This window comes from Oryza brachyantha, chromosome 2 (assembly GCF_000231095.2).
Source record: "Oryza brachyantha chromosome 2, ObraRS2, whole genome shotgun sequence".
In the NCBI taxonomy this organism is placed as follows: domain Eukaryota; kingdom Viridiplantae; phylum Streptophyta; class Magnoliopsida; order Poales; family Poaceae; genus Oryza; species Oryza brachyantha.
The window spans coordinates 6845036-6870867 of NC_023164.2; the positions used below are offsets into that span (position 1 = coordinate 6845036).

Below are 25832 nucleotides of genomic sequence, written 5' to 3' on the forward strand. Positions count from 1 at the left end.
GCAGTTGGTCCAGCGGAACTAAATTTTATCTTGATTGTACACATCCCTATATATATATATATATATATTTTATGGTATGCCTGAGATTATTTTTATAATTATTTAGTCACGATGTATGGTTTAGTAGTACCTAAACAATCCATTACATATGTTGAGAACCATAATAATCTCAAGTTAAAGGATTATACATCAACCCTTAGTGAGAATATTAATGACACAACATATATAGCTATCCAAAATCATTTTGTTCAACATGTTTCCACATGATATATTTAATATCTCCATACTATGATCCATGAGACATGATCATCAATCAATACATATGTTGATCATCTAATCACATTTGTTCTGTATGTAATATTTAATTAAGGAACATTTGATGAAATAATAACTTACTTATAACATAAAGATTCTCATAAACGAATCACATATTCATTAATCAATACTAAGTTATCTCTATCAAAGAACAATACATCATAGATATGTAAACATAGGCCAGGTTCATTTTCCCTTTCTTAATAATAGATTCCCTCGTTTTTGTCACGCATGCATCTCGAATTGCTAAACGATGTGTTTTTTGAAAAATTTTCTATAGAAAATTTATTTTAAAAATTTAGTTAATTCATTTTTCTATTTTTTATAGTTAGTAATTAATTAATCATGTACTAATTTGTTACTGTGTTTTCTACACCGGTTAATAATACAACTGCCAAACGCAGCCATAGTATATGATACAACCATCTTTATGGTTGCCTTTAGAACATATGTTTAACAGTATATGCCACCTTGGGTAAAGATCATATCAATGTGCCATGTAGTGGTCACATAGAACGAAACCGCTGTCCAAACAGAGGGAGGTGAAGTTAACCCTGTTTGGATAGACGAGAGAGATATGTTTATGATCGAGAGATTAAAATCATGGTAGATCAATGGTTGAGGAAGGTAAACTGAACTTTTCCCGAATGGAAACCCTATACGTTGGCACTTGGCTGTTGCGCCTGGCACAAAAGAAAATGAATTCGAAATGCCGACCTGGGTTACCCTAGCCGACGGTGGCCGGAGAGAGTTGTTTGACCAAGTCAAAGAAGAACGACTGAAAAAGCGAAGCCAAATCTAAACAACTGAATGCCATAACGGAACATAATAGTCAAAATAAAAATATACTTTGAGGAAAAAGTCTAAATCAGTTATCCAGCCGTCAAGTTTTCAAATCCACAGCCAGTGCATGGTTTATTTTTCTTTTACTATTTTGAAATATTCTACTTCAATTCCTTCTTCAAAAAGGACTTTACTTACTCTATTTATTTGTCCCAATAAAAACGGTATCTTTAAAATAATTAATGTATTGAAGTTTAAGAGGATAAGTGACAATAAAATTGAAGATTGAAGTTTGATATGAAAGTAATGGCTTTATATTGACACGTATGATATTGAAAATAAGATTTGAGCTCAGGTCCCCAGAATTCGAACACGTGAGTTGTCATGAAATTTACCCATTCGAGTATGATATCTATTCAAATGTTTATAAAAGCTTTGGAAAAATACTAACGATCAAGATTTAAATATGAACATTGCTTTGTACAAATGTAAAGGACGAAGCAATTATATTTTTTGAACTCAGTCATTCCTTGCAGTTAGCTTTAAAACGCCACCTCAATCCAAATTTCTAAAGTTTGTTAGCTAATACTAATTAATTTGGTGTTAATGAGCCGCTCCGTTTGGATTGGTGCAACAAACATTTGCAGGCTGCTCTAAGTTAACTTAACACGCTCGTTTTCCAGTTTTCCTCACGTACGCTTCGCGAACTGCTAAATAGTTTATTTTTTGAAAATAAATTTCTATAGGAAAGTTGTTTTAAAAATATATTAATCTATTCTATATTTTTTAAATAATTAATAATTAATTAATTATATACTAATATATTATTATTTTTTCGTGTAAAATAAGTTAACTTACTCGTCCCTCTATCAAACACGGCCTACGTACTACGAGACTCTTAACAAAAATCTCAAAATAGCATGTATGATTAAACTATGAGGTGGAGCGGAGAAGAAAGGAGAGAGGGAATGAAATTTCCCTCGTATCAACGGCACACTCTACATAATCTTCGAGAAAAGAAGAAATAATAGATTAACTAATCTATGGTTAAAATTTGATAAATTATTATATGAGAGCTAATACATGCTCCATCCGGTTTAGTTTTTTTAAGCCGTTGACTTTTTAATCTTTCGTCTTATTTAAAAATTTTATCCAAATATAAAAAAATATAAATCATACTTAAAATTACTTTAGTAATAAACTAAATCATAATAAAATAGTCAATAATTAAATAAATTTTTTGAATAAGACGAAGGTGAAACGTAAATAAAAGAGTTAACGGCGTCAAAAAAAATTATGGGAGTAGATACAATGTTGTATCTATCACTTTTAGTTAATTAATTAACGTAGATAAAGTTAGAGGCAATAACAACTTTCTCTCGTAACACGCCGTGTTCGGCCGGGCAACAATTTAACTTAACCCCTCTTTTTGCGCTTCCCAAACTACTAAACGGTATATTTTTTATTAAAATTTTCTATAGAAAAGTTATTTTAAAAGATCATATTAATCTATTTTATATTTTTTAATAATTAATTGATCATGTACTTAGGGCATTTTCAACCCAATGAATAGGATGGTGTCCATAACACTAGAACGAAAGATAATGTGCCAAGTGAATAAATGAGAAAAGATAATAAAACTCTATCTTGCATGAGAGATGGTTTCTACACAACATTCAAAATATCATGTGAGATAAGCAGCATTAAATTAAAGTATAAAATAATGATGTTTGTATAAAAAAAGTAATATTTAGTAATAATTTTTTCGATGACGTGAAATTTATAAAAAATACATATCTAATATTATAATATTATAGGTTGGAAATGGCCCACCTCCTTACCGAACGCAGCCTTGGTCTTAGCAAAGTCGTAACTCGCAATGCAAGCAGGCGTGTGGGTGGACCGAGAGCCGCGTGGACGGACGGACGGAGGGGCCCGCTCCCACGCCTCCGTCATCCTCCTCCCCACCACGCTCACGCTCAGTCGAGGAGGAGACGAAGGAACAAGTCCGCACACGCGAAGCTTCCAGAACCCGCCTCACGCGTCACGCAACCCCTCCCCTCTCTCTTTAATACTAGCCACCCCCACCCCCACCCCCCCCCCCTCCCTCCTCCTCCGTTCCACCCCCACCGGATTCAGATTCGGGGAGAGCTTTAGCTCGCTCGCTCGCTGCTGCGATGGCGTCGAAGCGGATCCTCAAGGAGCTCAAGGACCTGCAGAAGGACCCGCCCACCTCCTGCAGCGCCGGTACTACTACTGCCCCCCTTCTTCTCCCTCTTGCGTTGCTTACGGAGTTGTGAGAAGCCTGCTCGCTCGCTCGATGCGCCGCCCGCGCTGTTGCTAGATCTGTGGATCGGTTCGGTTCGTTGCTTCGTTTGGTTGGTTGTCGGCGAGTGGATTAGATCTTCTTCTCTGCAGGTGGAGGTGTGCCAGCAAAACCGAGAGAAATCCGGCCTCGGATTTCGTCCAATTTGCTTGGTTTAGGCTAATAACGACTTGCGCCTTTTAGTCTACGGTAGCAACTTTTAAGCAGATACGGCACATCGATTAGGATCTACAACCCTCAGGTCTCGAAGCAACCGATTGTGTTCCACAATATGGCATAACGCAAATATCCAATGATCGGTTAAACTGTCTGACGCTGAAATGGTTGGATGCTCACGAGATGAGTCGAGGGATACATTATTACGTACTAGTTAGTCATCAACCCGTGCGTCGGCACAGGCCCCCAGTTGAGACAACATTTTCATGTATAACTCACGTTTAGGATTTTTATTGTTCCAGTATATGGGCCTGGAATTTTTCAAATGTGAGAAGTTCATCTTGGTCTTCTACTTTGCCGAAAAGTCAATTTTCACCACGTTTTCTAAACCCATCATTGAACTTTTCAAATGAAGCCGAATCGGCACAAGAGCATCCCTGTCTGATGCAGCATCCTTGAAAACTGTCATCTCCACTTGGTTTGCAGTACTAAGGACAATGCCAAAATGGATCTTTTCTATTCTTAATAATGAGGGCCTGCCATTTTGAAATATTTTACATTTGAATAGTATGAATCATCATATGTTTAACTTCAATATTCTATTTAATTCAAAAATCATACTACCTTGGAAATTTTTTTTACTTCTGTATTTGATTATATAAGTTTTTTAAAAAATGCCCAAATATTTTGTATCCCAATTTTTCTAAACTTAATTGATTTAGTGCTCAAATTTTTTTACACATTACATGCATTAATTTGCATAGTTATAAATTCAAAGTATTCCATTCATTTATTTATGCTAATACTAAGCTCCAATATGTCCATCTATTTCTATAACCAACATCTGAACTAAAATATAATGCACAAGTGTGCATATCTATATTTGTACACCTATTACTTCTCGAATAACATTCAAGCTCAAAATTATTTTTTGTTGAACTTTTAATGTTAATTTTTTCTCAGCTTTCTTTGATTTTATTTATGTTATCGTATCTTTGGTTTTCCATTATATTCTAGCTGCGACTAAAATTCGACTTTTTTTGGTTCATGTTCTGCACAAAATTTTTTCTTGTAGAGGCTGGTAGGGACCTTGCACTTTCATTTTGCACTCAATGCCCAATATTAATCTATGAGGCATGCATCTCTTGTAATTCTTTCTTATTAGTAAAATAGAGATATAAGTTTTGTAAGCTGTGTATGCTAAAAATGGATTTGCATATAGACTATAATTAAACACTTGGTGTCTTTGGTGTACATGAACACAGTAGGTGTATCAGTTGTCCAAATATAAAAAAGGTGAGTTCAGTCTGGAACTCGTAAAGGAATTTAGTCCTGATTGAGAGTAGTACAACAGCAATTCATGAATTTTAATATAAAATGGTTTCATTAAAACAATCTCAGCCATTGGTTTCATCTTTTTCGTGGATTGGAAAATCATGATCTTTTCTTTTTCGCTGATTGACTTGGGAATTTTAAGAATTTTCTATTTATGTCAGAATTTCAGCCTTTTGATCTTTTAAGAGGACCTCTAATTAGGGTAAGAGCAATTACGCATTGGTATATGTAATCAATCATTCCTTTTTCCATTCTTGCTTAACTTTTAGTACAATGTTGTATCAGTTTCTACTTGCTTCCTATATCTTTACTCCTATAAAAGAGACACTGCCACCACCACCTACCCTTACTACAGTTTTACAATTTAGCTCTCAAATTTTTTGATATTAAAAATCAGTTAAATATAGATTGATATCTACATATAAATTCAAATTAAGGTGATTATTTCATATAAGAAAATTTGATAACACATCTTAAATTCGTAGCAAAGCACGGGTATTTAACTAGTACTGTTGGAAACTGGAATAAGCAGTTTCATGCTCTACTGGAAGATACAACCTGCCGTACTATTCATTTGAGTTTCATTCTGGACAAATGCTTCCTAAGTTTACACAGATTGTTAACATGCTTGCTTTTTTAACCTACCAGGCCCTGTGGCAGAAGATATGTTCCACTGGCAGGCAACACTGATGGGTCCATCAGATAGTCCTTATTCTGGAGGCGTATTTTTGGTCACCATTCATTTTCCCCCAGACTATCCATTCAAACCGCCTAAGGTTAGGAAATATTATATTTTGTTCAACTTACATGTTTAAAGATGGCCTCCTTGTTGCAAGTATGAATGTTCTTAAGCTGTTCAAGTCAATGGGTAAAATGGATACTGTGAAAGTCTTACACAAATTTTTTTCTTGGACATTAAGAGTTTAAGACCTTTCAGGCATGCAATTGTAACCTGTAGGTGTAGCAATTTTCTGAACTGGGATATGATAGCAAGTAGAATCCTCTGATTGTGATTTCTGAAACCATTGCTGGGGTTAATATCGCCTGTTGCATTTTTATTTCATCAATATATCAACAATTATACCTTGCAACATTAATCAACCGATGCTTTCTGAAATCAAAACATGTAAATGTTCTTTCTGCTCATTGCTTTTGGTATTGTGTTAGAGTATCTCCAACAGCATAGCCAAATTTCACTCTCCAAATGTCTATTTAGCCACTCTCCATTCCATTTGGCAAGTCAAACTTCTTTTTTACTCCAACAGTCTCTCCATACATCCTCTCTATTCTGAGTCTTTGACATTAGGACCCCACTTGTCAGCCCCTTATCTCCCTCTCTCTCTTTCTCTTTCTCTCCCTCTCCCTCTTTTCTTGTCTCTTTCTTTCTCTTTCCTTCTTCTCGCACGGGCTGAGGCAGGCGGAGGGGGAGGCAGGCAGGGCAGCAGCGCGGCGCCGACGTCGGTGCCCTCGACGACCGCATCCGGGGCGGCGCGGTGCCGGCGCAATGAGGCAGGCAGGGAGGTGTCGGCGCGGCGGCGCGACACCGGTGCAAGGAGGCAGGTGGGGAGGCGCCGGCCCGCGGCGCCTGCGCCCGGGCGAGGAGGCAGGCAGAGAGGTGGCATGGGGAGGCGCCGGCGACCTCGACGGCGGGACGGCGCGGCGTCGGCGCCTGGGCGAGGAGGGAGGTGGCGCGGCGCCAGCGCCCTGGACGACCCAGCGACGACCGCGTTTGGGGCGGCACAGCGTCGGCGCAAGGAGGCAGGCAAGGAGGCACTGGGGCGGCGGCGCGACGCCGGCGTGAGGAGGCAGGTGGGGAGGCGCCACCTGGCGCAGCGCCGGCGCCGGGGCGAGGAGGCAGGCGGGGAGGCGGTGCGCGGAGGCACGGAGTGGCGTTGGCGACCTTGACGGCAGGGAGGCGGCGTGGGGAGGCGGAGATGGTCTTGCTCTGTCGCTGTGTCTTCCGGTGGTGTCGGTGGAGGCTGGGGAGAGAGATGAAGATGGTGGGTCCATGTGTGGGGCCCACGTTTGGCAAGTGAATGGCAAGTGGAGTGGACTGGCCAAATTTGGCTAGTGAGAGAAGTGATTTAGCCATCCGGATGGCTTGGAGAGTTAGATGGAGAGACTGTTGGAGTATTGTTTTTATTCAAAATGGCTAAATTTTGGCTTAGAGAGTGAGATGGGGAGGCTGTTGGAGATGCTCTTAATTCATTAATTCATTATTCTAAGTGCATGATTGCTTGTAGATGAGTGTTTTTGTGTTCTTTTCTGTGTGGAAGTTTTTGTGTTAATTTTAGTGGTGTAGGTAGCAGTTATAATTAACATTACCTTGCATCATGTTCCCATTCTTGTATTATGAACTGCTGCTTGGTTAGCCTTGACAAACCAGTCATTTGTTTTCATTGCCTTAGAAGATCTAGTCGTTTGTTTATTTTTACTTTAACAGAACTAATCATGCAATTATCTGTTTATCTGTTCATGGGTTTGATCGTCTCATCCCTCCACTAAGAAATCTTTAGTGCAGGGTCATGGCAGAGCACAGCTCGTGACCCAGTTTCTAAACTGGACATAATTATGGTATAAGGGTCCGAAAACATTTTTTTTAAGGAACCGAACGACATTTGTTTTCCTGGGGGAAAGGATCAATTTTTGTTCAAAATTTGGTAACTGCAATTCTTGTACAGAACTATTGCTTATGTGGTGGTTCGTTGTCAATTTGGCACGGTGCAGTTTGTCATGTAGAAAAGTTTTAGGTCATTCAGAGCTTATAAGGTTCTTATAGAAAAGTAATGGTTCACGATTGGAAATTTGTAGTTGGGACTCGGACATGCTCTAGTTTTTCTTGCTATTTCCTAAGTTCATTAGTCTGATTCTGCAGAACAATTAAAATCAATAGTAAAATCTGCAGGTGGCATTCAAGACAAAGGTATTCCATCCAAACATTAACAGCAACGGAAGCATCTGCCTTGATATCTTGAAGGAGCAGTGGAGTCCTGCATTGACTATTTCAAAGGTTCGTTTGTCTTCTTCCAAGCTTTTATAGTGTTATGTGTTGAACAATTGAAGTGAGAATGGAACTATAAAACTTGGTTAACTGGTGGCAATCCGACGTGCAATGTTCTCGGTCTTGGGGCATATGCTACACTGAAGTAAACTTCTGTCTGATGGCTTAAGTTATAATTTTTTCCTCCGTTTCATTCAGGTGCTACTCTCAATTTGCTCACTGTTGACGGATCCAAACCCTGATGATCCATTGGTTCCAGAGATTGCTCACATGTACAAGACTGATCGTGCCAAGTACGAGTCCACCGCAAGGAGCTGGACCCAGAAATACGCGATGGGCTAGCGTGGTTGATAATAAGAAATATGATTCGCTCTCAAGATGTAGTGCCATTGTATTACCTTGGATTACTCCCGTAATGTTCAGCATTTGAGGAACATCTAGAACCAAATTGATCAGTTCGAGTTGTTGTATGGAATCCTACTATAGAGGTCCAGCTATTGTAAATTATGTGGTGGTAATCTATTGATTGTTGGTTTTATGTTCCTGAGTTAAGTTCGTCTATGGCTGAAAGGGAGAAACATGGCTGATAAGGAGAAACAAATCCCTCATTTCTTGTGAGTATGCTTTTCGAATGGCTGAATGATCATATTAACCTAATTTTAAGTTTTAAATAATTAATTATTAATTAATCATACGCCATTTACTTATCTCATTTTGTGTGATGTTATTTTCCTCTCTATCACTCTTAAACTCAAATCTCAATCCATACGCATTTGAATCTGTGGCGTGCCTGGTAGTGGTGTGGTAGAACCTTAGAGCAGTATAATAGCAGGCTATAAGCATATTTTAAATAGATAAGAGTGGAGAGAAGAGATGTGGCTATTAATTTGTAGCTAGCTGTATATGGACTCTAAGACGTTGTACACGGACTATAAGACACACAGTGTCTGTATGATATGTGGGAGTGGGAGTGTGTCTGTATGATATGTGGGAGTGGGAGTATTGCAGTGTAGGTAACTATTATATAAATTAGCTATTAGATTGACTACAGATGAATTGAAGCTAGTCTTCTCTTAAGGGCCGAATGAAAAGCTCATTGAACTTGCTCTTTAAGGGCCGAATGAAATGCTCGTGGCCTTGCTCAACTGCTGTCTTGGCTTGACTTGTTTTAATTTCTTAATGAGCCAGGCTACCGTTTTTGCTAGTTTGCAATAATAAGCCAGCTTAGCTGGCGAGAAACTCATGAGCTAAACAAGCCAGCGCAGATTTTCTTTTTTTCCTACTGTACAGGTGACCACCCAAGGTGATAAGAAGCTCCTGTGCTTGATCCATTCATCTGTAATCTTTCGTATTAAAACTCGTTTTGCTTTCCTTGTTAGAGTGATGTAGCAGCTAGCCGTCTCCATTGACCTCATCTGGAGCTTTGAGTTCATTCATCATTGTAGACCTGACTATGCAAATGCATTGTTACACGCTCACAAAACATGAGGGCCAGCAATTCGGAGGTCAGTTCAGGGGGAAAATATAACTTGTGATTTCTTTCTAAGGTGCAAGCTGCCATTCTGGCTTTCAGTCCATATTATAGTCCATCGATTTCGTTTGATAACCCAGTTCTCTGTTATTATACTTTGTTTCTTTTTTTCTTTTATTTAGCTGAAACTAGTAATTTATGTCATGTGATGTTCCTATCTCCATCTTGCTTTCTATCATATTTTTGTTGTCAGACTTGTCACCAGAACTAAACTTTGCCGGACATTAGTTCCCAACCTCAAACGATAGAGGTGGTATGTGTGACGGTTTTTGACTTATAACACTTAGCTTGGTTTGTTGATAATCACAATAATAGCTTGACTGCACAAGCTGATATCATCCCTCATTTCTTGGGCATTTTGAAGGTAATATAGATTAGTAGTAAGAAGCGAACATCTTTAATCATTTATTCAACTTTTTTAAACGAGAATCCTTTATTCCCTCGGTAGTCACTTTTTTTTTCATTCCTTTATGTAATTCAATTTCGAAAGAGCAAACCCTATCTGCTCGTACAAGAAACCATGAGCATGCAATTTTCGGCCGTTTGTTCAAACATGAGAGCGAAATGTCATCACAATTTTGGCACCGGAGTATCCAGCTGGTCTACAAAGGAGGAGGATCACAAACTAGACCCTTGAGCTCCCTCCCGTCCGTAGCAAAAAAATTACATACTCAGTTACCCACATAACAAGAGTAAGGTATTATGCCTCTACGTGACTCGGAACCTCCATAAATGGGTTTGTTGGTGGATTACTTCAACACATCCTCTTCTTCCTCATTTCACTATGCACCACATCTACAGCTCGCAACTCCCCACATACTCCCTACGTCAAACACAAACGGGGCACACCAACCTCCTTGCTCGAGGAGTGAACCTCCGATAACGATCAAATGATCAATTTTGATAATCATGATATATGTGTAGATAATCATGGTGGCATGGTCTTAGCTAAAATTTAGTATAGTTCTTTAGTGAATTTGGTTAAGGAAAAAGCATATCAATGTATGGAACGGTTGAGTTAAAAAATGACTTGAGAAGGCACGACAAGACAGTTTTTATCCATTCTTAAAATATTTTCTTGTAATTTGGCACGACTAGTTATTTTCCTTTTCTTTTTCGAAAAGTATTATCTCATGGACAAGTTGGACTTTTAGGATCCAAGGGTATCTCATCTTATCAATACTACTATTTCGGTGCATCGTCATCTTTAGAAGTCAGATTTCAACAGAGCAGTCTCTTGGTTGGCTGCATTGGTTAGATCGACCTTTGGGATGTGAGTTTGTTCTCGACACCATGGTAGTCGTATCGGTTAGATCAGGATTTTTTTGTTCTAGTCTGATATTCTGATTTGACTGTGCGGCTGCTATTTATCGTATTAGTTTTAGTTTAAGTACTTTTGCAGATTTGATCGTTCAGGTTAATTATTTAGTAATTGTATCGGCTAGATCAGGACTTTCTTGGTTAGGTCTAATATACCATTCAAAACCCGTATTATTGCTAATTATTATACTGGTTTGATTTGGTTGACCACTTTAAGTTATTTATATTGATTTGATATTGGTTGTTTGATATTTTTAATCTCATAATTTCTCGGTTAGGTCAGATCTATTATATTATGTTTATCAAATAGTTTATATCGAGTTAATTTATCTTGCTCACTGTTTTATATATGAAACCAATAAGTTAGGCTCATCAGATTGATAGGTCAATACGAAGTTATAGTTTTGTGGGATCACCCCAGACGAACAAAACTAATCTGATTGAGATCATTTTTGTGCATCTTTTTCTTTTCTTTTTTTCAGCCAAAAGGAGGCTGTCTCGTCGAGCTAGATTAGTAGTAAGAAGCGAACATCTTTAATCATTTATTCAACATTTTTTAAACGAGAATCCTTTATTCCCTCGGTAGTCACTTTTTTTTTCATTCCTTTATGTAATCCAATTTCGAAAGAGCAAACCCTATCTGCTCGTACAAGAAACCATGAGCATGCAATTTTCGGCCATCTGTTCAAACAGCTAAACCATGATTAGCTCAAAGCAACGCCATGCAAGCTAAATTTTGTTTTAAACGTTGTGATACTACTAAATTAGTGGACCCAGTAAGGGCATCATCACCATATTATGCAGGACTTTTCAGTAAGAGAATTTGTGCTGGAAAGATACGTTAGTACCCATGGTTGAACAAGGCTAATGATTGGTATTGAAGAAAAGGTTTCCATGTAATCACATTACTCAACATTAACAATATATATGCATCAACAGTGTGCAACAGACAGCCAAAAGGTAAATGAACAAAGCAATATACAGCTGTAAAGGAGTGGCCAAGTATGAACCTAACGAAAGAAGCTTCGCCACCAGATATGATCAGACTAGCAGATAAAAGCCAGGAGGTCAGGAGGCCATAAGAATCACCAAAGCACATGACAGAGGAAAGTAATACCCTCAAGTGCACTGCCTTAAAAGAACACAAGCAAGAAGCATCACATGTAAGGTAACCATGTCGACAGTAGTCCAGAAAAGAAAAAAAACTGAACTTCTCAATTAAGCAAAGAACCTTGAAGGCTTCACCACTCCTCAATCCTCACCACTCGTGAGGGCTTGATAAACAGTTGCCCTCATGGAATACCAAGATTGGCAACTGTAACCTTCAACACAGCAAGTACAATCAGCTGACACAAGACAGAACTTACAAGCAATCATTCCATCTTTAAGCACAAATCCATTTACAGGTTGAGAGTTGTGATACCTATTAATTGGAACATAGTCCAACTTGTCCAAACGATAAACAATTAGTATCCTAGTAAAGAATGATTAGTGCCCTAACAAAACCGGTGAGAAGTCGTATTTGGTCAAAACTTCTGTACAGACAGTAGCAAGTAATTTCTTGGTTCCTCAACCTCGGGCCAGGTACACCTCAAGCTGCTTTCCTTTGTGATTCTGTAGTGAGCTCCCCAAATGGAAACTGCTCCTCCTGAAATCAATTGCTGGAGATTTGCTTCCAAAGGCAACTTGATGAAGCTGCAAGAAAGCAAGCATACTTACAGCAAACGCTGCAGCATTACCCAGAGCAGAACCAATTTTGTCCACTCGAAATGAATTCTTGGCTAAAGATAGGCTACAAGATAACACATTTCCCATGATACTTGAACCATTGCTCCCACTATCCATTGCATCCTCCCCTGACTGGTTATGAGTTGCACGAACATCTTCTGGTGAGATGAATCGACTCTTGTCACCGACTTCGCCTACAAATGCCAAGGTCTCATCAATGACTCTATACTTCTTGCCCTGATGTTCAGCTAGCCTCATGGCAAGGACCAAACGGCTCTGCTCCAATCTAGCAATTGCAGCATCCTGCTCTGCCCGTTGTTGCGATTGTACGGTCTGCGGACAAAGAACAATATTAGTAAGCATCTTCTATGCGGAATAAGTAGGCAAGAAAGAACTGAATTAGCTAAATTCAAAGGGACCATGCATTGTCGATATGTATGCACACATTTGAAGCCTACCACTCATAAAAGGAGAGCTTGCCAATTGAGAATGAGGAAACTTGTTTGCAGCTATAACCAAATTATGCTCAGAACCCAATATAATGAAACACAACAAACAAGGCAAGAGCTACTTATTCTGTGTTTATCTGGTAGGGCACTCCAGCAAAATTAGTCACTCTTACAAACCTCTGCAACGGTATGCAATATGACAGCAATTCAGCAAAGTTGCATTTTCAAGAACCATATTAATCCTTGATTTATGCTATCACCTTTTACCAAGTGACAAGCTGCTAAAGAACAAACAATGTTTTTTTCCTACCTTAACCAATAGCAAGCAGCAACTACAGGACAACAAAAAAAAAGAGAATAAATTCATGTGTATTATCATTTTTAACATCCAAATTGTCTTCGTTTGCAAATTATATTGCATCCTGATTGGTCAATATATATAGTCAAAAGCATCTGGGCAACTAAAACTCAAAAGGGGAAAAAAAAAGATCCAGCACCTACCAAGAGCATTTGCAAAATTGATAATAAAGTGTTGGATAACACATGGCCATTGAGCTTGACCAGCAATTCAAGAAGACTACCACGCGGACAGCGTGATGCAATCAATATCCAATCGAAACATCGATCTAAGAGCCAGGTGGATCACAACAGAAGCTATCACTCCACAAGCGCAGCAAATGAAATGATTTGCCCCCATATCAAATACAAGCAAAGGACGCGCTATGCAAAAAACGAAGCTAACGATAGCCGCCGCAACGCAGCCCAGCCTGACAGGGATCCATCCGCTCCCGCCTCCACGCCGAATTCATCACAAACAAACTCATCCGCGGCCCGAGCTGCGACCAACCAGAGCAAAACCCTAGAACAGAGGAAGGGGGAAGGGGGGAAGGGGGAGGGGAGGGGGAAGCGCAATCTCACGTGAAGGAACTCGAGGTGCTCCTCGAGGTCCTCGAGCGCCGTCCGGATGGCGTGCAGGCTCCTCGCCTCCGCCATGGCCTCCGCCGCGGCGGCCTTCGCGGACCCACAGCCACCCACCCCCTTGACGAACACGCACCCGTTCCGCCCGCCCCCGTCGCGCGCAGGCGGCGCCGACGGCGGCGGAGGGGGAGGCGGAGGCGGAGGAGGGAGGAGGAAGTGGGCGCGGGAGACGGCGAGGATGGCGTCGCTGAGGCGGTCGTGGAGGTCCCAGATCCGCTCCAGCACGGCCCCCGCCTCCGCCGCGTCCCATCTCATCTCCGCGCCTTCCGAAGAGCTAGGGTTTGGAGGCTGGAGAGAGAGAGAGAGAGAGCTCGCAAATAGCAATGGCGAGGAGAGGAGGAGGGAGGCGAAAGGGGAGGGAAGGGAGGGAGGGAAAAGAGGTGGTGGCGATGGCGGGCGGCACCACCGATGTGGAGATGGAGAGCGAGGCTTTTGTTGGGTTGCTCCTCCCTCCCTCCCTCCCATTGGGGCAGATTATAAATATGGCCTTTGTTTGGATGCACTACTTATTTGTGTGTTTGATTCTCTCTCTTTTTTTAGATTTTATTTTCTATTTTGAATTGAAAACAAAATTGAGTTGGAATTGCAGTTGATAATGACAAGGCGGGGGGGGGGGGGGGGGGGGTTATTTTTTTTCGCTTTTACAAGTAAAAACTTAAATGATATATAGGTGGTCTTATACCGATTTAAAAGCAAAAACTTAGTACGATGGAAAAAAATAAAAATCGACTCTACTTTTAAGGTTAAAATTTTAAATTATTTTATAGAATAAAGATAAATGGAAAGATAAGAGTAAAGTAGCGCACATAATCCTATGGACAGTTTCAACTGGGTGTTAACACCTTTGTTTTGAATTTGTAATTATCTTATTTTTATAACGGTTGGAGGATATAAGTTATAATTAAATGATATAGAGTTAATTTATGCTTCCAAAAGTAAGATGAAAATCTTTTATATAGGAAATTTGGGCACGTACCAACGAATAATCCAAAGTCAACCGGAGGGGGGAAATCAGGATCAAAATTTCGTATTGGGAATTTTGATTGTAAGAGTTTTGCGATATTACGTGATTTTTCTCCATGGTCCAAAAGAAGCTTTTCAAAAGAAATATTCTGACAGTGAAAGGGCCTCTGGTGAAGATGGATGGATTCGTCGCTCCCCCAAAGAAAAAGGGTGGAAAGTACCATTTCGTTGGATCTGACCTGATTTGCAGGCAGGTAGTTGGTGATATCATTTAAAATTTTGCGAAAGAAGATTAAATATTTATGGAATGAATGTTAAATATAATTGCAGTATCATCACACTAGCTCCTTTTTTTTTAAAAAAAAAAACGCTGTGGACCTATGCACACTTACGTGCAGGGCTGTCCTCATCATGGCCCAACAAACATGGCAACCCCACGATTCAAAACCATTTTTTTTCACTTTAAAAGAACTGTAATCCAGTCGGTTTAATTTGGCAAGCTCAGAGCATCTTCAGAATGCAGTGAAATTTACACAATTTTCACAGTAAATGGCTCGATTCCTCCATTTCTCTTCTTTAAAGTTCCTCAGCCATCCAGGTTCCGTTTAACCAGGTCACTAGATATTAAATAGTAAGTCTCGTGGACTAGTGTAGTCAGCTTCGATATTAAAGGTATGTCTAAATTTAGAAGAATTCTTAACATGTCTACCAAAAGTTTTATTCTCGTCCAAATGCCAATGCTATAAAAGAGATGAGTTCCGTCCATCCGCTTTCTCCACCCTCTCTGCCTGAAGTGGAAGTGAGCCTTCTCTCATATAGGCTATGCCTGTTTCAACGAACTATCCGCATATTATTCGTTGATTTTTAAGCGCACACTACCCCAATACTAAACAGTACGATTTTTATAATAGAGTTACTATATATAATTTCGTCATCTCATCTTTTATCCGCGTAAAAAAAACATTCATAGTACTCTTAGCAAAACTAGATAAAACGGTTTTTTTTTCCTTCAAAAGAATAGTAAATGCTGCGGTGGATCCAATGGTTGATTACTACAATGGATCCAATCATCCATCTGCACGTCGCCCCTGCCTTCGCTGCAAACCGTTATTAATATCAGAAAAGATTAGTTGATCACTTAAAAACATTTTTAGTCATCCAAAATTTAATGGTGTTACTGGCTCAGCCGCTAAATAAATGCCTTATGAAAAGAACCACCGTTAACTAACATAAAAAAACTAGTCAAGAAAACACAGCAAAAGAATTACCCTGCCTGTTATGTGATACGTTTCGTTGTTCCCAGCAACACAAAGCTATTGGACTAGTAAATGAAAAAAGAATAAATTTCTTCTATGAAAGAAAATATTGTTTAGTCAAAAAGAAAATCATTTTTTTGGGAATAAATTTGAAATGGACTGTTTTGTACATAGAACGTGGCGTCGTTGAACGCTACAAAAATAATGGGCCACGGCCCGCTAAGTACATAGCTGCTGCCTGCGGGCTGCGGCTACAGCCAAAAGCCCACAGTGGCACCCAGATTGAAAGGGTTTTTTTATTACTTTCTCTGTCTCTAAATATTTTATGACGTTAACCTTTTTATACATGTTTGACTATTTATTTTATTTAAATTTTTTATCAAATATGTAAAGTCATATATATGCATAAAAGTATATTTAACAATAAATAAAATGATATAAAAATAATTAATAATTATATAAATTTTTTAAATAATACTAGTCGTATAAAAAAGTCAACGGCGTTAAACATTTAGGGAAGGAGAGAGCACTACACAATAGACAAAATGGTAGTACAAGATTATGTTAAAACATAAAGTTAAATAATCAAATATAGATGACTAAAGTGGTAGTAAATGTGCAGTTCATTAGCTTAGTTTTTTTTTGTCGATTTGTTGTCTGTGTTGACCTGTGTTCGCTCGGTGACAGGTAGTTCTCTGCCATTTTGTCCTATTGGTACCCAACTGCTAACTGCAACGAACGACTCCAACTCTCCATTTGTCATACATGTCTTCCGCATCACCTCGATTTAATTTGTGGTTGTGTTAATCATTTTACTGTTTATTCTGGAACAGGTTTTTGAGAAAATTTGTTCTTGTGTTAAAAGCATTTTAATGTTTTTTTCTGCAACAGGTTTGAGAAAATTTGTTCTTGTGTTAAAAGCATTTTTACTGCTTTTTTCTGCAACAGGTTTTTGAGAATTACTGTGATGAAGAGTAACAAAATGGTAACATTCGAAGGCCGTCCTAGCTCAGTGGTAGAGCGCGTGGCTTTTAACCACGTGGTCGTGGGTTCGATCCCCACGGACGGCGTTGATTTGTTGTTATTCCTTTTTCTCTATTTTATTTGTTGGTTGCTGCTGCTGTTCGTTGCTTTGTTTCAGTTTCAAACTTTTCAGAGCTGAAGAATGAATGGGCATCTGTGTTTTACTTTTACCCCGTTACCATACTGCATGCTTGCAACTAATTTTGTGGCACTGCAAACAGCACAGTAGTAGGTGCCATAGTGCCAATTGGATGGACCACCACTACTATGCTGTTTCAGTTGATCTGTCAAATGAAAATAAACAACCTTTTCCTTTGGCATATGGCAAGTTGATCTGCCAAATGAAATAAACCACCTTAGCCTGGTGACAGATGACAAGAACATAACCCTCACCTGAAAAATACATAACTTCCCAGTCAATTGGGTTGGGAGATGAGGAGGGATTGAAAACTGAAACTTCAAACAGATGCTTCTTTCTACGAATAACAGCTGGAGTAGAGTTTGTAATTCCTGCAAAACGATTCTACCTTCAAATTTAAAAGTGACTTTGCTCAGTTTCTGCGAATTTCTGCGAATAACAGCTGGAGTAGAGTTTGTAATTCTAATTTGAAACTTGTTTGTAGTACATGCAAGGCGGGAATAAACAGGGCATGATCAATCGCACCACCAGCCCACAGAGAAACGGAAAAACCGTCATCCAGTCAGTGCTGACGAGCACACACAGGCAAGCAGGCAGGCACAACCACATGGTAGGTGTCACAAGGACAGAACAAAACCACCGCACGTCAGGGAGCACATGCCAACCATTCAGCTAAAAAAAAGACACTGAAAAGAAACGAATCCAGCATGCACAGCTTGGCACCAAATCATGGAATCCAATACAGCCAATCCGCACCACCAAACAATCTTGATACCCCATCATTGACATACAAATCACTCCAAGCCTCCTACATCTCACCTAAGATGTTAACAATCGTCGAGTCGCCATAGCTAATAAGTAGAATTACCCTAACCGAAGCCAGACGAAGGACCAAATGGATTAGAAGAGTCTGTAGGGAGAAGATGCATCCAGTGGATGGATCAGGTAGGTGAGCACAAGAGCCACCAGCATCAGGATGTACGCGATCCCCTGGTCGACCGATGTGCCTGCAAGTAATTAGAGAGAATTGCACATCAGTGTCATGGCAAATCAGTATATGGAGAAAATCATGCAATAGATAGCAAAATTACTACAAGTAGCGATCTCAAACTATGCTGTTGTTAACAATAGGAGTATCTATGTTCATAACAAATGGCATCTTACAGTCACCATGTTGCTGGATGCCAGGATCTTCAAATTTCTTGCATCCTACTGATTTCTTGTTTACAGTTTTGTTACCAACACTCATAATACACAGAAGTGCTGCATTTTAAACTAGATTTATATGTCAATGTCATGACTGAACACAAGATAACCCAATTCTGGTGCTTGTAATAAATATAGGGCATATCCTTGCAGCACTTCTCACATCCTTCTAATCAATTACAAATGGCACATTCTGATAGAAACTGTAGTCATTTTCAGGCAACCCAAAGTTAGACATATGTAAAGGGGTGGCAACCGATATCCACTAAAAGCTATTCCAGGAACCACCAATAATACTAGAAAATGACAGATAAGTATAAGTTGCTTCCAGTTGCATAAAAAAGGTAAAAACTGTGGATCTATCCAGCATGCCTGATAGATTGACTACTGCGGCATCATTATTTTTTTGGAGAAAAATGAAACAGTATTTTTTTTTCTAATATACACCTCCCTGCAACAGAATTATATTCTTTCTACCATGTAGCATTTAATTCGTGAAATATACTTGGCGCAAGGAACACTATAACATTGTGGCACCGGTTGCTTAAAAGAATCTTGTTTAAAACAGCACAGGAGTTGCCAAACGGAATTGAAAGAAATTTTCCAAAATGCAGTAGTAGTCCCAACGACCGCACAATAGACACCTGAAATCTGCTCAAGATTTTGAATGGTTGTACTACTAAATATGTTCTACAAATACTAGAATTGCGTCTAAAATTAGAAATGGGAGATCTAACGCAAGCTGCCTCGTCCTGCAAAAGATGTCCAAGCGAAGAATTCAAGCGCCGGGTGACAATCTATTTTTTAACAGAAGGGCAGGCTGTGTTCTTTTGCACAGATTATTTGTTAGCTATTGCGCGCACTCTTCTCAAAACGCTACAAAGTGTTGTTTTCTCAAAAAAAAAATTCTATATAAAAGTTTATTATCTCATCTTTTTTTCAACTTTGTAGTAATTAATTTCACCATTTATACTATTTAGTAGCCAAAAAAATCAGATAATCTTTCGTTGGCATAAGAACACAGCCTGAATTTTTTTGCTCTTGGGCGGATCGACGAACACCTGGGGAACAAGGAAGGAGGCGCCGGGCAGTCGGCAGCCTAGCCTGGCGGCCACGCGGGGAACGAGAATGCCGGCGCAATGCGGGGGAGGGGGAGAGACGTGGAGCGAGGAAAAGAGAAGAGAGAGGAGCAGAGGCGGGCATCTGTTACCGTCGCTGGCGGGCGCGGGCGCCGGGGCCTGGGCGGCGACCGCGGCGGGCATGACGATGCCGACGACGAGCACGGCCGCCACCGCCACCGCCCCGAGGGGAGCCAACCCCGCCGCCATTTCCTCTCCCGGCCGGCCGCCGGCGTCGGAAGACGAGAAGACACGGACGGGACGGACGGCCACCGACCAACCGACGAACGCCTCCTCCCCTCCTCTCTAGACGCGCCTAGGGCTCCCCGCGTCCAGCCTCCCCTACCTATATACCCGCAGCTATTTACTACGCCCCTCCCAATGACACGTGGGCTCCTGCCCAACGTGGAGCCCACCTGCAGCCCCGTAGATATTTTAGGAGGAACATTAAGGCCCCGTTTAGTTTAACTGGTTTTGTGTTACAAACGAAAAAATAATTTTTATAGCTGTCTAAAAATTAGACGAATTTTTAAACCTAATTAGTATAAATTAAGCTTAAAAGATTTGTCTCACGATTTATTCACTAACTATACAATTAATGTATTATTTAGTTGTCCAAAGATTTAACACGATGATTTTAGAAATTGAGAACTAAACGGTGCCTAAGCAAAAGACTTTGGCGAATTTGTTCTAAATCGTAATAATGTTACTATTTACAATGGTACCATTTTACAATTTTGAGTAGCAGTTCTGTAATAACGTTTTAACTAGGACAGTTACAATTTATCACTGTTGGCTTAAACGTTATAATAAAACTGTTATTAGAAAATTATAAAAAAATACGAACTATTATTATAACGGTGCAATTTAGAAATCTCGATTAAACTAGTACAGGAAATATCCAATTGCAATGCGGGGCGCGTGACCGGTGCCTCTGTGCAGCTGACGTGCGGGGTCACGGGCTGGTGGGGGGCCCACTTGCATGGAGACGGGTGGGGGAGGCACGTGGTGCTCTCGTGGGCGTGCCTCGCCTCGCCCCGCCGTAGTGCGGCGCATGGGGGCGGCGCGCCAGCCTGGCCCGCTTGTGCGTGAAACCGCTCGGCCTGCTAGTTATTTTGTTTTTCACCGGAGAGGGTACCCGTTCGCTGGATGACTGGTCGGGTGGGCCAGGACGGGTGGCCCGCAGGTCAGTGGGTGAGGATGGCGTGGGTTGTTTGGCGGTGGACGTGTGTGTAGGAGGGTTGTTTTTATGTGCATTTTACTTTTGTTTTCCTCTTTTTTTTTTTCTCTTGCCGTGCGCTGTCGCGTGGCCACACGTTGCGCGGCGTGCGGTGGTCCCTGTCCCCCAATGGCTATGGGGGCCCACTAACTGCTGCACCCGTCGTACGGTGGTGCGGCCACCGATGATTATTTAATAGAATATTTATAAATAAAAAATAATTTTTAAACAAAATTTTTATATAAGTATTTTTAGCGATTTAAAAGTTAAAACTGCAAAATAATTTCTGGTAAAAAATTTTAAAATAAATTCTAAATTTAAAATTAAAAAATTAAATTTTAGCGATAAAATATAAACAAAATAAAAAAGACCAGATGCTGACTGGCTCCCAGCGCTGGGATGCACGTCTCCACTTATGCATGGAGTACTCCCTCTCTTCGAACGTATTAGTCACTTGTCCCGCTTAAAATGCATGTCACGTAGTACAAGAATAAGATACTTCTTTGCTTTTTTTTAACAATTAGTTGCAATTTCTTTGTTTCTTAACAATTAGTTGCAATTGTATACTAAGATGAGCCTACATGTTTCTTATCTAAGGTTCAAATACTGTCTTCAGGGTCAAATGTCATGTTTTTTATTTCCAAAAAAATTTTAAGATTACGCTGCATTTTTATAGCTTAAAGGTAGGATGTCCTAGCACAGACATACTCCGTATGTCACTAAATGTTTGGCACCGTTGACTTTTTCATATAGATTTGACTATTCGTCTTATTCTACATAATAATAATTATTATTATATCATTTTATTTATCATTAAATATACGTTTATTCATATATATATATATATAACTTTACATATTTTAAAAAAATTTAAATAAAACGAACAATCAAACATACGTAAAAAAGTTACCAGCGTCAAACATTTCGAACATTTAGAGACAGAGGTAGTATAAATTAGTCGACAAATCATAATTTTTTTTGGCTCTTCGATGATTAGAACTAAAACTATGTATCAAATTACATATCATGAGCCTAGATATGGTAACACGGGATAAAAAGCATGACCAGTAGCCATACAGTTTTTTACAGTTCCTACTGTGTGGACTTTTCTAGTGTACTTCAAATCTGTTTTGAACTGTTCATCAAGCCATGGTCTGACGGTTGGCAGTAGTATTACCTCATTAGAGGTAAGATTTCATAAACAAGGAAATAAATAATACATTTGCTCAATTGCTCTACCCATAAGTTCTGCGCCGAACGTTGCCAGAATAGAAAAAAAATATTTTTCAAAGCATGGAACAAATAGTAAGTTCCAATAATAATTCATCGAATAAGCCAGGGGAAAAGGGTCCGAGCATTTGGCAAATTGATTCTAGAACACTTAGCATGTGTTTTGGTTTATTGGAAGGTATGAGATCAGATATGTCTAGCCTATTTCGAGGACGTTTAATTTTAGGATAGGGAGAATGTAAACATCCTTGAAAGAGAATCCTCTATACTAAGATCTGCATTGGTATTATCTCTAAAAATTATCTGAACAATCCAACCCACTTTCCTTTCTCACGAAAATTTGTGTCATCTCTCTCCCTCATACTAAATGGATAGCTAAACACTATCCCATCCAAAAAGAAATATGGATATGGATGAGTCTGAACATATCCCACATCATCTCCAAACCAAACATAACTCGCCGGTCAAATTGGCGTCGAACGGCCGACATACATATACAAACTGAAGGAAAGAACAAAGAGAAAACATATATGTTTTCCTTCGTCACTCTTTTTTCTCTAAAAGGAAATAAATGGAATCCAATTCAAGATCACCATGAACCCCTGCAGGTGCAGGCCACACTGCCATATAAAAACAAGAGGAAAAGAAAGGGAAAAAAAAACATATTCAGAAGCTAACAACAATTCTAGCCGTGAAGTGAACCCAGCAGGGCAGATCGGCCACCGTGGAATGCCTCGCCGAAGTGCCAAGACTAAACAATGGATGTGATCTGTGCCTCTGTGGATCCAGGTCGATGGCTGTATTCTTTTTTGGTCGATAAAAGATTATAGAACTTTTTGCTAGTTATTTATAGTATAAATGATAAACTTAATTACTATAAAATTAAAAAGTTACTCTATAAAGTTGAGATTATAAACTTCAATATATAAACATTAATAAAAATACACCTGTTTAGAAAATTGATACACAACCGAGACACATATTTAACGTGAAAACCCTAACGGGAAAAACCACGGACGCCAACCGACAATAACAACTATGAAGTGATGATTACAACACATAGGAATATACCCAGCCATCGCCCGTGGTTTTTTCCTAACAACATCGTATGAAAAACACAGGTAAAAGCTAAGAAATAATCTGATTGAAAAGAACTCAGTACATATGTCGCTCTTCTGTGCTGAAGCAACAATTTTAAGTACAGGGCCGTGATATGCACAGAGCCACAAACCCAGGGGAAGGCAGTGGACTGCAGTAAGGTTGGGCCAGGCTACCTTATGGGCTGGCTGCCGACACATCAGTCCTCAACACATGCGCAACATGGCCCACATAATATTCTCTTCTGTTTTTCAAAAAAAAAAACAACAACAAAAGACACTACATTAGTTCTTAAAAGAAAAAGGTGAGGGCATTTTAGTTATTCAAATGATCTATTGGGGGCTTAAGATTTTGGAAAGCAGCAGTGGGAATTCAACTTATCAAAATCTGAAAAAAAAAGTTATGTTTTTCAGCTTCTGTCTATTGGGTTTATTTTTTGTATTATGCAAATCTAGATTCTTAGGGGTGATTATTTGGTCTTTCCTAAAAAAACCAAATATTGTATTTGTAAATGACAAGATATATATACATATTCTTAGTGATTGAAAAACTAAGACTGAAAATAAACTTTGGCAAAAAAAAACCAAAATCAACTCCAAATTAAATTCTGGCTTATAAACATAACCAAAAACGAAAAGATTCCGACGCTAGAAGCTAAGTGATATTTTGGAGAGTTCGTGACTTTTGGAAACTCAATGAGAAGTTACAGTCGCTATCGCTAGAAGCTCCTCCAAAAGGTTAAAAAATAAAGTCGCTATACGGAGGTATGGCTAACATGATAACAATTTGACAAACAGAGAAGGAATCGACTTCACTGATGGCACTTTGCAGAACTGGTGATTTTCTTTAACAAATTAAGTTTTGGCAAAGTTAGTCAACAGCCACCATGACTCAAAACCGACAATAACCACTCAAAAATCATGGTGATTAATGAATCGCTTCGACCTATGGTAAGACACCGCTCTACAAACTAGTCAGGTCATAAAAATAAATCAAAGTTCAAATCATAGAAGATTTTATCCAAATTCCACCGTACTCTCCCGCGGCAATCCTAAAAACAAAAATGAAACCCCTTGAGAGCAATGTTCAGTTGGCAAACGATTTTTGAAACCCTTTTCATCCAAACACCTCCCTAATTAACTTCTCTTGAAACAAAAACCAGATTATTACACCCCCATTACTTAAAATAAAAACCAGCTCCTTAACCCTTGTCAAGCTCCTTGAATATTCTGGACCGAATCTTACCGTCAAAGTTAGTGGCACTGAGACGATTACGGCTCAGCGTCAACCTCGATAGCGCTGAGCTGACGTTTCATTCGAACTTATAATAAACATTTAGCACAGCTTATTCTTTAAATAAGTTTCACACTGTTGCATCAAATTTTTCGACACGATAGTGCACTACACAATTATCCTAAAGACGACGGTGCACAGTGCAGGGCAATTTTGGTGGCCGAGGGAGACACATGCGTTGGAGGCCACTGCTGGGATTTGGTTGGCTGCACATCCATTCCATGCATCCGGATGCCCAAAAGAATATAAATTGTAATGATGGAGCCATGGAGGAGGGCTTCACCAGCACTGTCATTGTCGATAGATCGATCGCCTTCTCCTCCAACTCCAAGCGCTGCTCATCACATCTGGATCGAGCTCCTGGTGATGGAAAAGGAGTGACAATTGTTTCACAGACCACGACCTTTGCAGGCCAACCCATCATGTGGTTTTGGCACACCTCTCCTCATGAACGAATCAAAATGCCAAGGTTTTGTTTGGAACAAAAGATTATTTTTTGTTTACTTCTGAGAAATTCATTTGGCCGTTTTCCACAAGTGTGACTTCACATTCACTTTCAAAAATGAGAAGTGGGAGTTCGCTCGTGTTTGAAACAGGTGAACAGTTTTTAGGTGAAGAGAGAAGCATCTGGTAGGTTAAAAAAACAACCATGTCTACGAGGTTTATGGTTGTTTTTACATATAAGTATTAATAAGATTTATAATTTATACCCAAATTAAAATATGAGAACGGGAGTAGTTCTTCTCCTACAAACTAACTCATTCAAAATCTTCTCCATCTTATGCATAACCATCCTATCTCATTTATGAGTGTCACGTGTTTTTTTCTCTTATGTCCCTGTCTTTTCGCTTCTACTTATGCTTACAAGTTAATTTTTGAATTTTTAATCTTAGATTTAGAGTTAATTTTAGGTTTTCTTGTTACCGAAGTCTATTTTTCAGCATTGGCTTTTAGATCTTTTAAGAATATATACATAAAAGTTTTATTAATAAATTATTTTCCGTTTGTAAATATGTAGTTTGGTTTTTTATGATAAAGCTACCAAACAACATAAAAATGTTTATGGTACTGGGTAAGGGAGGAAAAGGATCCTTAACGACAATGAGCGGATAGGATGGCACTGCCATGTTGTGAGTTACGGCACTAGCCTCCGCCACACGAGCCGGCCCCGGGCCATACCCCAGCCTGCTGGTTTCGTGACATGACATTGCACACAAACAATTATCTGGAGCAGGAGGAACAGGGATGGGATCAGCTGCTGAGCACCTAATTTTGTGCCTCAATCATCAAGCTAACAGGGCAACATCACCTTTCTAATAACCCTTTGGGGTAGCAACAGGTGTATTGGTTTTGATGGGATGTGCA

General features: G+C 39.6%; 3 protein-coding genes and 1 non-coding gene across 4 annotated transcripts; 2 read left to right on the forward strand and 2 right to left on the reverse strand.

Moving 5' to 3' along the window:
* Positions 1 to 3108: 3108 nt before the first annotated feature.
* Positions 3109 to 8587, forward strand: LOC102715540 (ubiquitin-conjugating enzyme E2 28). The gene is made up of 4 exons (XM_006647072.3): positions 3109 to 3345; positions 5564 to 5691; positions 7821 to 7925; positions 8115 to 8587. Exons 1-4 carry the CDS (start codon positions 3276 to 3278, stop codon positions 8256 to 8258), a joined length of 447 nt encoding a protein of 148 aa, XP_006647135.1. The 5' UTR covers positions 3109 to 3275; the 3' UTR covers positions 8259 to 8587.
* Positions 8588 to 12128: 3541 nt separating this feature from the next.
* Positions 12129 to 14354, reverse strand: LOC102704778 (plastid division protein PDV1-like). The gene is made up of 2 exons (XM_040520869.1): positions 13863 to 14354; positions 12129 to 12828 (listed from the first exon to the last, which is right to left on the reverse strand). The coding sequence occupies exons 1-2, from the start codon at positions 14175 to 14177 to the stop codon at positions 12337 to 12339; spliced, it is 807 nt and encodes a 268-aa protein (XP_040376803.1). The 5' UTR covers positions 14178 to 14354; the 3' UTR covers positions 12129 to 12336.
* A 2785-nt stretch (positions 14355 to 17139) lies between these two features.
* Positions 17140 to 17211, forward strand: TRNAK-UUU. The gene has a single exon. It is a non-coding gene; the product is annotated as a tRNA-Lys (tRNA).
* A 516-nt stretch (positions 17212 to 17727) lies between these two features.
* LOC102715820 (arabinogalactan protein 16) lies at positions 17728 to 19949 on the reverse strand. The gene is made up of 2 exons (XM_006647073.3): positions 19720 to 19949; positions 17728 to 18310 (listed from the first exon to the last, which is right to left on the reverse strand). The coding sequence occupies exons 1-2, from the start codon at positions 19835 to 19837 to the stop codon at positions 18204 to 18206; spliced, it is 225 nt and encodes a 74-aa protein (XP_006647136.1). The 5' UTR covers positions 19838 to 19949; the 3' UTR covers positions 17728 to 18203.
* Positions 19950 to 25832: the final 5883 nt, after the last annotated feature.